The following is a 13,486-nucleotide window of genomic DNA, read 5'->3' on the forward strand; positions in this document are numbered from 1 at the left end:
CAGTTGTGGATGGGACTGATGACAGAAGCAAGGTTTGATGCTGTAAAGAGCAATATTGCATAGGAACCTGGAATGTTACATCCATGAATCAAGGCAAATTGGAAGTGGTCAAACAGGAGATGACAAGAGTGAACATTGACATTCTAGGAATCAGTTTACTAAGATGGAATGGAATGGGTGAATTTAACTCAGATGACCATTATATCTACTACTGTGGGCAGAAATCCCTTCGAAGAAATGGATTAGCCATCATAGTCAACAAAAGAGTCAAAATGCAGTACTTGGATGCAATCTCAAAAACGACAGAATGATCTCTGTTCGTTTCCAAGGCAAGCCATTCAATATCACAGTAACCCAAGCCTATGCTCCAACCAGTAACTCTGAAGAAGCAGAAGCTGAACAGTTCTATGAAGACCTATACGACCTTCTAGAACTAACATCCCAAAAAGATGTCCTTTTCATTACAGCGGACTGCAATGCAAAAGTAGAAAATCAAGAAACACCTAGAGTAACAGGCAAATTTGGAATACGGAATGAAGCAGGGCAAAGACTAAAAGTGTTTGCCAAGAGAACACACTGGTCATAGCAAACACCCTCTTCCAACAACACAAGAGAAGACTCTACACATGGACATCACCAGATGGTCAACATCGAAATCAGATTGGTTATATTCTTTGCAGCCAAAGATGGAGAAGCTCTATACAGTCAGCAAAAACAAGACTGGGAGCTGACTGTGGCTCAGATCATGAACTCCTTATTGCCAAATTCAGAATGAAATTGAAGAAAGTGGAGAAAACCACTAGACCATTTGGGTATGACCTAAATCAAATCCCTTATGATTATACAGTGGAAGTGAGAGATAGATTTAAGGGATTAGATCTGATAGACAAGAGTGCCTGATGAACTATGGTTGAAGGTTTGTGGCACTGTACAGGAGACAGGAATCAAGACTATCCCCAAGAAGAAATGCAAAAAAACAAAATGGCTGTCTGAGGAGGCCTTACAAATAGCTGTGAAAAGAAGGGAAGCGAAAAGCAAAGGAGAAAAGGAAAGATATATCCATGTAATGTAGACTTCCAAAGAATAGCAAGGAGAGTTAAGAAAGCCTTCCTCAGCAACCAATGCAAAGAAAGAGAGGAAAACAACAGAATGGGAAAGACTAAAGATGTATGCTTGGGTCACCACAAAGACTTGCAATAGATGTCAAGAAACAGCACAGAGTGACTTGGAAATAATTTTCTACCTGGAGGTAATGTGAATTTAGACATTCTTTGCCTTCTAGTTGTGCCAAGGTTGTAGGTTTTATGTTCCTGTTTTTCTACATTTATTTTTGGAGAAATTATGTTGGAGGAGTCAGCATTTATTCAGCCACCATTACTCTGATTACCAAGAATTCCACCTATAAATCTGAATCTTTATTTTGCAACAGGTTTATACATTTTTCTACTTGAGACGTATTTAGCATTTTGTTTTAAATGTTATAAAATTTAAATGTAAGAAATCAGTATTAATAAAGCCATTTCAGTATTAGTCAAAATTAATTTTATTTTTAAATTTTAATTTTATTCCAGTACTACAGTCACTATAAAGAAAAAGAACAGGACTAAAGGCTAGCCTACAAAATTCAGTGCCACTATAAACTGAGGTAGATTTTATTTTAATCTAAACCAGCTTTCCTGATTTTGTGTCAAATCTAGAGTAATAAAATTCTTTGAATTCAAGGTTAGATTATACCATCTCCAAAATATCTTTTATATTTTAAATCCCAAGGACCTGCAAAATTTTTACATCATATACATTTAGACATATCTTTACTTCATTGTTGAATTTAAAAGTCCAGGAGAGACTGCAAATGTTTGTTCTAGCACTTCCAACTCCAGTGGAAGTTGCCACTCAAGTAATAAAACAGAACAAAATGAAAATTAACAACTCTTCTTAGACTCGGGGAGATGAGGTCCCAGGGCAACTTCTGCCCCACCTGCCAAACTGGAGACAGACAGACAGATACTATGAACCATAAATCACCAGAGCCATAAACAGAAACCGCCACAGGAATCAGTACAAAGGTAGGAAAATCTGAACTCTAATTACTGAATTGCTGGAGGCTAATTTTGGACAAGTATAAAGATTAACAACTCTAGGGGGACCCAGTTTTGGAGGGCACATCTACACTTATGTGAGTTTTACCCGTAGGACCTCTATCAGATTCTCATAGTAAATCAAAATAATCAACTAAGATGATATAAAACAGTCCAAATATATATACAAAGGATGATAAAGAGTAAGGTCCAAGAAAACTGGGGAGTCAAGATATATTATTAGAATAGATTTTTAAAAATCCAGCCATATACTATTTACAGAAATATACCTAAAATAAAAAGATATAGACAGGTTGAATGTAAATGTAGAGAACTAGATCTATCAAGAAAATATTAGCCAAAAGAGAGATGTAGTAGCTATTGTAATGTGAGACAGTAGATTTAAGTAGTTTAAAACAGCATGCCTTACTGAGGAAAGAAAAAGTCAGTACGTATTTTAAAAATTCACCAAGAACACATAACAATTCTAAATACGTATGAGCCTAATGAAATATTCCCCAATATCTAAAACAATATGTGTTAAACTAGTAAAAGATATACAGAAAATGAAAATCCATTATTGTGGTAAGTGTAATTATTGACAGGTCTCACTGAGCCAAAACCAAATATGTAAATAAAATACAAAGAATACAGATAATCAGAACACAAAATAAGACTGAACTAATAGACATATAGAATCCTGTATGTAACAATTAAAAGAATACACATTTATCTAAAGTTCAATTGGAACATTTACAAGCTGATTATGATTTAGAAAATGAAGCAAGCCTTAAATCATTTTAAAGTGTTCATAATCTACTGGTAAAGGCAAAATAAACTACTAAGAAACACTGAAATAAGTCCTGTCATAAAAGTGTTTATAAAGTGTTTTGGTAAAGACTGAAATATACTATCTGAAACAGATTAAGTACACACAGAATTAATATCTGGAATATATGAAGAACTTCAAAGAAAAAAATCAACAGCCCAGCAAAACCACAAACAGGTAACATTTTACCTTCATTAGGCCAAAAAACATGCAAAATAAAATGAAAAAACATAAAGTGAGAAAGAAAGGAAGAAAAAGGTAAAGTGTACCGGAAGAAGAAATTTTCATAAATTACTATAGTATATCTGGTACAACCACTTGGCGGGGCAACTTGAAAACCTCACAGTAAAATTATGATGGATATATTCAACCCAGCAACTCCTCTAGAATCACAGAGACATGCCCAAAGATGTAGCCTGGGCATCACTTCTAACATAACATGCAGCAAAATTTCTAAAAAATTGGAAACAACCTAAATGTTCTCTAATAGAAGTATTGAGAAATGAATTGAGGCACATTCATTCCTACAAACTACTTGTACTACATGAATGAGTTACACAGACATATGTCTGAAATACTACACTGAGTGAAACAGCAAGTGCAGATGAGAATGCTATTATGTAAGATTTTTAAATTGTGCTGAAATAATAATAGTATGCTTAAATAATAAAGAAAATAGAAATTAAATCCATTATGCAAGGTTCCTTTGGGGAAGGAAAGAAGAATGAGACTTGCAAAAATTACAAAGGAAGTACATTTCTAATTTTCTTCTTTTACAAGGAAAGGTATCTGCAGCAAATATGTCAGAATCGACCTACATTGCTTCTGGAAAAGTAACAGTGTTTGAGGTATTGTTCTCTGTATTCTGCCTTAAAATAATTTTTCAACTCTTTTTTTTTTTTTTTTTAAGTATAAGAGGATGTCTGCCTCTAAATGGAGTGACTGGTGGAAGAACAAAGAACCCACTAAGATCAACTATAAAAAACAGTGAAATACACCAAATACCTGTTCTAAGACATCAGAAAGCTGCTGAAGCAAGAAGGACTGAAGATGCCAAAACTCTAGAGGGGTGACAGACTTCACTTCCTGTTAGAAGCTCCTGGTGAAACCGTGTTTGTCCTTCTTGTCCTTCTAATACTTCTTTTAAAAAAGTAAACTTCATATTAAAATATAACATAAATGAAAACCCACAAACCCGAAGTGTGTGGCTCACTGAATTTTTTGGGGGGGTGGGGGGGGAGGGGGAGAATATGGCCTTATATTTAGCATAACCCAGAAACCCTCTTTGTCCTGTCTCCCAGTCATTATCACCTTGTCTCAAGTAAGGTCAGAAACCCAGCCTCTAGAACCACAGATTAACTATGCCTATTGTTGAATTTTTTTATAAATAGCTTGTGTGTTTTTTTGTGCTTTCCTGGGATGATTTTTGCAATAAAATGCACAGGGCCAACAGAGTATCCATCTGAAAAGTGGCAAATTTTGACCCCTACACCTCAAACCACATAAAAACCAAGTTCCAAACAAACAGTAGATCTAAAACCCAAAAGCCTATTTACAAGAGAAAAATGTGTATATATATATACATATATACACACACATAGACTGTGTTCTATCCACACAATGGAATATTATACATCAATGAAAATTTACTAAGTATCTCCATGCAACAATAACAGTGAAGAATTTCACAAACATAATGCTGCACAAAGAACGCATGCTGTTCCAATGATATGCAGTGTGATATTTATCTTACAAGCTCAAAAACTCTAGTAACTCAAAATTCTATTTGCTATTACTGCTTGATCCGTGGAAGAAAAGCAGTAACAAACCTAGACACTATTAAAAAGCAGAGACATTACTTTGCCTACAAAGGTCCATCTAGTCAAAGTCATGGTTTTTCCAGCAGTCACATAAGGATGTGACTACTGTATGTAGCACAGAATCAAAGGGCAGAAAGATATACTGAAAAATGAACTCCCTGGGTCAATAGGTGTCCAATATGCTACTGCAGAAGAGGGGAGAAATAACTCCAGAAAGAATGAAGAGACTAAGCCAAAGCAAAAACAATGCCCAGCTGTGGATGTGACTGGTGATGGAGGTAAAGTCTGATGCTGTTAAGAACAATAGGAACCTGGAATGTTAGGTCCACAAATCAAGGTAAATTGGAAATGGTCAAACAGGAGATGGTAAGAGTCACCATTGACATTTTAGGAATCAGTGAACTAAAACGGACCAGAAAGGGTGAATTTAACTCCGATGACCATTTTATCTACTACTGTGGGCAAGAATCCCTTAGAAGAAATAGAGTAGCCTTAATAGTCAACAAAAGAGTCCAAAATGCAGTACTTGGGTGCAATCTCAAAAACAACAGAATGATCTCTGTTCGTTTCCAGGACAGGGAAGCCTAGTGTACTGCAGTCCATGGGGCTGTAAAGATAAGCAACTGAACTGAAACCTACACAATGGATGGTACCAGTGGAACTGCAGTGATTTTACTTTCCTATGTTGCTTATCTGTGTTTCTATAATTAACAAAACGATTTCCATAATAATAATAAAAAAGTTACTTTAAAGCATATGATGGAAAGTCAGAAATTTTGGTAACTAAATTTTTTAACGTAGTCTAGAAATAAAAATATTTAGACTTTAAATTAAAACACCATTCTATTCTACACTTTTTTTTTTAATTTACATCTATTAAAATAGATAAGTTAAAATTTTCATTTACCTGTCGGTTCCTTTCATCCATTATGCGTGTGATTTGTATTTTCTTCCGCCCCATTTTCAGTCACCTTTCCTTCCTTGTAGTCCAAATATTTAAATCAAAAATTAATTTTCTTTAATACCCTAATGCATGGTACACAGCTTCTATTACTTCAGCTTCTAGTTGGAGGGCTACAGCCAAAATTTTCTGTAAGATCTGAAAGAAAACACAAATTAGAAAATTTACGTTCTGTAGCACATCGTGCAAATGTTATACAAATTTTAAACCTGTCTTTGACTATATTATTAGTTGAAATTTTTCACTACATAAAATCAGTAAACAAGTTGAAACCTTGTTAATTTTACCACTAAAATATCTCCTGAACTTTTTCATGCCCCTAATTCTGGCTAAAACAATGTAATTATAACAATTATAGCCTTTAAGTTTTTCCTTAATGCATATAATAACAGCAAATATCCTTGATAGCTTTTGCTGGCTCCCACGTCAAAGGATGAACTCATAAATCTACATGTGTAGCCCCAATCTGCTTTTACAAATTCTTCCTGCAAACTGCCCTAGCTACTAACAGAATTACTATTTGTCAATCCACAAAGACATTATATGCTTTCATAATAATACCTAAATGAAACTATTCCTTTAGCCATTTAATTAACTCTTCCTCATCAATCAAGATTCAGTTCAAATGTCATCACTCTGGATGAATAAAAGGCCAATAGCCCTTAGTAGAATAAACCACAGCATCTTATTTTGTACGTAAGTTCCAAAATCATTTACCTCTCAGACTGTGAATCTTCCAAGAATAACGATTTTTCCCCCATTTATCTCTATAGTAGAATGACTGGCAATGATATAATTTGTCATGCTCTGAACGATAGTTTCATCAAAAACACAATGCTATTAAAACTTAAGTAATAAAATATTTACAGAGGGATGGGGGACAAATCTTAAAACACAGTAATGTTTTTAAGTAATGTTTTAAATAAAACTTAAAACAAGTAAGTAATGTTTTAAACAAAACTTAAAACACAGTAAAGATTCAGGGGAATCTTTTGAAGTATTTTTTAACACTGTACATGTAACTCTACAGAACTTTAACTGTACTGTGCAAATCCAGGGTTTGATTAAATTTGGCTTTTGCTCAAAAGCGGTGAGCTTTCAATTTTTATTCATTATTATCTCAGCATTTCTTACATTTCTTCCTGTATTCATCCTGTTATTTCATTTATACATGTATTAATTGGTAATCTATTAATAACTAATAACCTATGCAAAACAGGTACTTTGAAATACTGAACGAGGTACCTATGATAAAATAGTCAAGGAAAAAAGGCAAAATTTCTAACCTCACAGTTCAGAGTCTAGTAGGGGCAAACAGACATTAGTCAAACCATCATACAAATGGGTACGTATAAAAACTCATTCATCTGACATAAATTCATGGTCAGGGCAGCCTTCACTGAGAACTGCTTCATACTCAAACCTGACTATGCAGGTGTTTATACCAGACAGAGAAGAGTATGTGCAAAAACTCTGTGCCAAGAAAGAGCAAGAAATATGAGAGGAACTGAAGGATGGCTAGTAACTTCTATGAATCAAACAAGTAGCTGCGCTGTAGAATGTCTGTTTCTTTACAGACTGTAATATAAACCATAGAAGTTGGCTTATTCCAAATCATGTTCCCTAACAGATGACAGGGCACCCAATTCCCGTTATGAAAACTTGCACTGTAGCAAGCAAGACAAATATTCACACATTTCACCACTGAGATAATACGTTAAATTCTATAAGGTATATGCACTGTATTATCTTGTATGATCTGTAAAATTCTAAACATATCTGAGCATTTTGCTTTTGACAATGGTAGAGTAGGTTTCTTTAAACCAGTATGTCCCTTAGAATCACTAGAAAAGCAAAGCAGAAAGTAATCTGTTTAAAACCGAAGAACTTTCAAGACAGTGAGAATTTGCACAGAAATTCTTCTGAGACCTAGATGAAACAGGTGGCACCAGACTTAAGACTCACTGATTCTTAAAACATCAGCTGAGAGTCTGAGAAACTAAACAGAGCTTTCAACAGTTCTTTGCATAGGGGCACAAAAATTCAATTCAGGGTCTAGTCAGGAGGAATAGCTTCAGTAAACACATCAGGAAGCTGGAGAGAATCCAGAGGACTATACCCTATTGTATAAAGGTAAACCAGAAAGAGGCCACACAAGGAAAGAAGTATCGCTTCAAATCATTTCAATCTGACCATATTAAGGTAATGTAGGCTACACCTAGAATCATTAGCCTAGCTGCGTACCAATAAAATCTTTCCAAAAGGTATTGGCAAAAGTAAATCTTATCAGCAAAAAGACCCCAAATTTAAATTATCTTATCATTTTTCACATAAAAGTCTACAGAAAAAAACCCAATCAAGATCTGACTGAAAACCAAGATTTTAAAATAGCACTAGAAATAGACCCATAGTAGATCCAGATAATGGTGCTAGCAGAAAACAGTTTTAATGCACTACTGACCAGAGTCACATTAACGCATCTTTTGTTACCTGGATGTTATTGACCGGAGATGTTTCAATATTCATATATACCAAATCATCAACCACAGGAGTTAGTTTCTGCAAAATTCCCGCAGTCAATAATGTCATAAAATAAGCTACTTTAATGTGTTAAAAGGAGTTTGTTTGTTTTTTAAGAATTTTAAACAATGCTGCTGCTGCTGCTAAGTCACTTCAGTCGTCTCTGACTCTGTGTGACCCCATAGATGGCAGCCCACCAAGCTCCTCCATCCCTGGGATTCTCCAGGCAAGAACACTGGAGTGGGTTGCCATTTCTTTCTCCAATGCAGGAACGTAAAAAGTAAAAGTGAGGTTGCTCAGTCATGTCCGACTCTTAGCGACCCCATGGACTGCAGCCTACCAGGCTCCTCCGTCCATGGGATTTTCCAGGCAAGAGTACTGGAGTGGGGTGCCATTGCCTTCTCCGAAACAATGCTAAAAACATGGAAAACAGAAAATTGAAAAATACAATTTTGAAAACAGAAATTAAGAAACTGATGGATGACTTTAACATTAGGTTAGATACAACTGGAGAATGATCCAGAAGACAGAAAAGAAAAACATACTTAACCTGAGGCCCAAAAAGACACAAAAATGGGAAATACAGACAAGTATGAAAAAATATGACACATGAAGAAAAGGTCCAAAATACACGTAACTAGAATCCAGAAAGCACATAACCACATACGAGGGGGAGAAAAATACTTAAGGGCCTGATAGTTTAAAACTTAAAAACACAAAAGAAAACTGAACAATGACATCAAGCCAGATTCAAGATCTAAACTCCCAAGCATAACAAATACACAGAAAACCACACTTAGGCAAATCAAAGTAAAGGGGGAAGGTGGAGGGATGGACAGAAAAAAAAGAGACAGAAACAGCCGCAACAGATCTAAAAAGCAGCCAGAATAAATTAAAGAATATTAATTCTAAGAGTAATAGTAAGATATAGCTGGCTTTGAATAAATAATGGAAGCCAGAGGAAAACAAAATGATGTCCTCAAAGTGCTGGAAACAGGGTAAATGTCAAAACAGAATTCTGTATGTGAAAAAATACCCTTCAGAAATGAAGACAAAATAGAGACATTTTTAGTCAAACAGAATCAGAGAATCTATCACCAGGAAGCACTAAAGAGACTTCTTCACGTAGAAGGAGAAGAGGGCTTCCAGATGCAGCTTGGATATACACCAAAAAATTAAATACGTTGAACAGGGTAAATCTGTAACTCTAAATGAATACTGACTAAACAGAATGACAGTATTTTGTGGAATTTAAAACATTACAATGCACAACAATAACAGTACATAATTTGCGGAGGGGTAGTATTAATAAGCTAAAGTGTTCTAAAACCTTTCAATGACTAGGAAATGGAAAAAGTTCTCATATACTTCAAATTTCAATACATGAAAGATGTATGTGGTAATCTCTGGGATAACCACAGGGAGGTTAATTAAAGTATATATAGTTGTTCCTCGTTATTTATTACAGGAACCTCAGTTCAGTTCCGTCGCTCAGTCATGTCCAACTCTTTACAACCCCATGAATCGCAGCACACCAGGCCTCCCTGTCCATCACCAACTCCTGGAGTTTACTCAAACTCCTGTCCATAGAGTCGGTGATGCCATCCAGCCATCTCATCCTCTGTCGTCCCCTTCTCCTCCTGCCCCAATCCCTCCCAGCATCAGGGTCTTTTCCAAAGAGTCAACCCTTCCCATGAGGTGGCCAAACAATGGGAGTTTCAGCTTTACCATCAGTCCTTCCAATGAACATCCAGGACTGCTCTCCTTTAGAATGGACTGATTGGATCTCCTTGCAGTCCTAAGGACTCTCAAAAGTCTTCTCCAACACAACAGTTCAAAAGCATCAATTCTTCGGTGCTCAGCTCTTCACAGTCCAACTCTCACATTCATACAGGACCACTGGAAAAACCAGAGCCTTGACTAGTCAGACCTTTGTTGGCAAAGTAATGTCTTTGACTTTCAATATGCTGTCTAGGTTAGTCATAACTTTCCTTCCAAGGAGTAAGCGTCTTTTAATTTCATGGCTGCGGTCACCATCTGCAGTGATTTTGGAGCCCCCCCCAAAATAAAGTCTGACACTGTTTCCACTGTTTCCCCATCTATTTCCCATGAAGTGATGGGACCAGATGCCACGATCTTAGTTTTCTGAATGTTGAGCTTTAAGCCAACTTTTTCACTCTCCTCTTTCACTTGCATCAAGAGGCTTTTGAGTTCCTCTTCACTTTCTGCCATAAGGATGGTGTCATCTGCATATCTGAGGTGATTGATATTTCTCCCAGCAATCTTGATTCCAGCTTGTGCTTCTTCCAGCCCAGCGTTTCTCATGATGTACTCTGCATAGAAGTTAAATAAGCAGAGTGACAATATACAGCCTTGACGTACTCCTTTTCCTATTTGGAACCAGTCTGTTGTTCCATGTCCAGTTCTAACTGTTGCTTCCTGACCTGCATATAGGTTTCTCAAGAGGCAGGTCAGGTGGTCTGGTATTTCCATCTCTTTCAGAATTTTCCACAGTTTATTGTGATCCACACAGTCAAAGGCTTTGGCATAGTCAATGAAGCAAAAGTAGATGTTTTTCTGGAACTCTCTTGCTTTTTCGATGATCCAGTGGATGTTGGCAATTTGGTCTCTGGTTCCTCTGCCTTTTCTAAAACCAGCTTGAACATCTGGAAGTTCATGGTTCACATATTGCTGAAGCCTAGCTTGGGGAATTTTGAGCATTACTTTACTAGTTTGGGAGATGAGTGTAATTGTGTGGTAGTTTGAGCATTCTTCGGCATTGCCTTTCTTTGGGATTGGAATGAAAACTGACCTTTTCCAGTCCTGTGGCCACTGCTGAGTTTTCCAAATTTGCTGGCATATTGAGTGCAGCACTTTCAAAGCATCATCTTTCAGGATTTGAAATAGCTCAACTGGAATTCCATCACCTCCACTAGCTTTGTTCATAGTGATGCTTTCTAAGGCCCACTTGACTTCACATTCCAGGATGTTTGGCTCTAGGTGAGTGATCCACACCATCATTATTATCTGGGTCGTGAAAATCTTTTTTGTACAGTTCTTCTGTGTATTCTTGCCGCCTCTTCTTAATATCTTCTGCTTCTGTTAGGTCCATACCATTTCTGTCCTTTATCAAGCCCATCTTTGCATGAAATGTTCCCTTGATATCTCTAATATTCTTGAAGAGATCTCTAGTCTTTCCCATTCTGTTGTTTTCCTCTATTTCTTTGCACTGTTCGCTGAGGAAGGCTTTCTTATCTCTTCTTGCTATTCTCTGGAACTCTGCATTCAGATGCTTATATCATTCCTTTCTCCCTTGCATTTTGCTTCTCTTCTTTTCACAGCTATTTGTAAGGCCTCCTCAGACAGCCATTTTGCTTTTTTGCATTTCTTTTCCATGGGGATGGTCTTGATCCCCGTCTCCTGTATAATGTCGCAAACCTCCATCCATAGTTCATCAGGCACTCTATCAGATCTAGTCCCTTAAATCTATTTCTCACTTCCACTGTATAATCATAAGGGATTTGATTTAGGTCATACCTGAATGATCTAGTGGTCTTCCCTACTTTCTTCAATTTCAGTCTGAATTTGGCAATAAGGAGTTCATGATCTGAGCCACAGTCAGCTCCTGGTCTTCTTTTTGCTGACTGTATAGAGCTTCTCCATCTTTGGCTGCAAAGAATATAATCAGTCTGATTTTGGTGTTGACCATCTGGTGATGTCCATGTGTAGAGTCTTCTCGTGTTGTTGGAAGAGGGTGTTTGTTATGACCAGTGCGTTCTTTTGGCAAACTCTATTAGCCTTTGCCCTGCTTCATTCCGTATTCTAAGGCCAAATTTGCCTGTTACCCCAGGTGTTTCTTGACTTCCTACTTTTGCATTCCAGTCCCCTATAATGAAAAGGACATCTTTTATGGGTGTTAGTTCTAAAAGGTCTTGTAGGTCTTCATAGAACTGTTCAATTTCAGCTTCTTCAGCGCTACTGGTTGGGGCATAGGCTTGGATTACCGTGATACTGAATGGTTTGCCTTGGAAACGAACAGAGATCATTCTGTCGTTTTTGAGACTGCATCCAAGTACTGCATTTCGGACTCTTTTGTCAACCATGATGGCTACTCCATTTCTTCTAAGGGATTTCTGCCCAGAGTAGTAGATATAATGGTCATCTGAGTTCAATTCACGCATTCCAGTCTTCTTTATTTGAAGTTGCTAAAGTCTCTTATCCTGGTTTCGATTCCTGGGTAGGGAAGATCCCCTGGAGAAGGAAATGGCAACCCACTCCAGTATTCTTGCCTGGAAAATCCCATGGACTGAGGAGCCTGGTAGGGTACAGTCCATGGGATCGCAAAGAGTCTGACAGAACTGAGCGACTTCAATGGCATAGCATTTGCATAAAAACCACACATCCTCCCATATACTTTAAGTCACTCTTATTTTACTTATAAAATCTATTAAATGTAAATGCTATTAAATAGTTTCTGGCATGCGGTAAATTCAAGTTTTGCTTTGAGGATTTTTCTGGAATTTTTTCTGGGATATCTTCAATCCATAGTTGATTGAATCCACAGGTACAAAGTCCATGGATATGAAGGGCTAACTGTATAGCTAACAAAGCTATTAATAACAGAGGGGGGGGGGAAAGGATCAATAAATAATCCAGATTAGATTTTTTAAAAACCTAATTATAAGGTGATTATAGAGAATACATCTAAAATATGGGATTATGGAAAGAATAAGCATAAATAAAGATATATTTTGTAAGACACAAACCATAAGAAAGGTTGTGGGGCTATACTCTATCACAGAAAACTTTAATGCATGAGGAAGATATATATAGATACATGGGTAAAAATATAGTGGAATACTTCATTATAATAATTGTTCAATCTACCAGGAAGGCACCACAATTCCAAATTTGAATGTACCTAATAACACCAAAAGTCAGGTATCTTTTCCTGAAAAGCATGAAAAATCATATAACATATCAACTAAAACCCCCCAATCACTTCTCATTTAAACTTTAAGTACATCTTTTGGGCTTCCCTAATAGCTCAGATGGTAAAGCATATGCCTGCAATGCAGGAGACCTGGGTTCAATCCCAGGGTCAGGCAGATCCCCTAGTGAAGGAAATGGCAACCCACTCTAGTATTCTTGCCTGGAGAATCCCATGCACAGAAGAGCCTGGTGGGCTACAGTCCATGGGTCACATAAAGTTGGACATGACTGAGTGCCTAACACACACAAATATATAAAATATCCATTTATCATAGTAAATTATCAT

At 36.8% G+C, this 13,486-nt stretch overlaps 1 protein-coding gene across 15 annotated transcripts in view; it reads right to left on the reverse strand.

Moving 5' to 3' along the window:
• Positions 1-13,486, reverse strand: part of MEF2A (myocyte enhancer factor 2A) — a 169,113-nt gene that overhangs the window by 78,327 nt on the left and 77,300 nt on the right. For 14 of the 15 annotated variants that reach the window (XM_055555867.1, XM_055555863.1, XM_055555866.1 and 11 more), the window contains one exon: positions 5,635-5,826. In XM_055555867.1, the coding sequence (XP_055411842.1) occupies positions 5,635-5,688 (54 nt within the window). In that variant the 5' untranslated portion in view covers positions 5,689-5,826. Of the gene's footprint in view, positions 1-3,912; positions 4,048-5,634; positions 5,827-13,486 lie in introns of all 15 variants that reach the window. The other variant, XM_055555864.1, reaches the window with a different exon arrangement.

Source organism: Bubalus kerabau, chromosome 19 (genome assembly GCF_029407905.1).
Source record: "Bubalus kerabau isolate K-KA32 ecotype Philippines breed swamp buffalo chromosome 19, PCC_UOA_SB_1v2, whole genome shotgun sequence".
Lineage (NCBI taxonomy): Eukaryota > Metazoa > Chordata > Mammalia > Artiodactyla > Bovidae > Bubalus > Bubalus kerabau.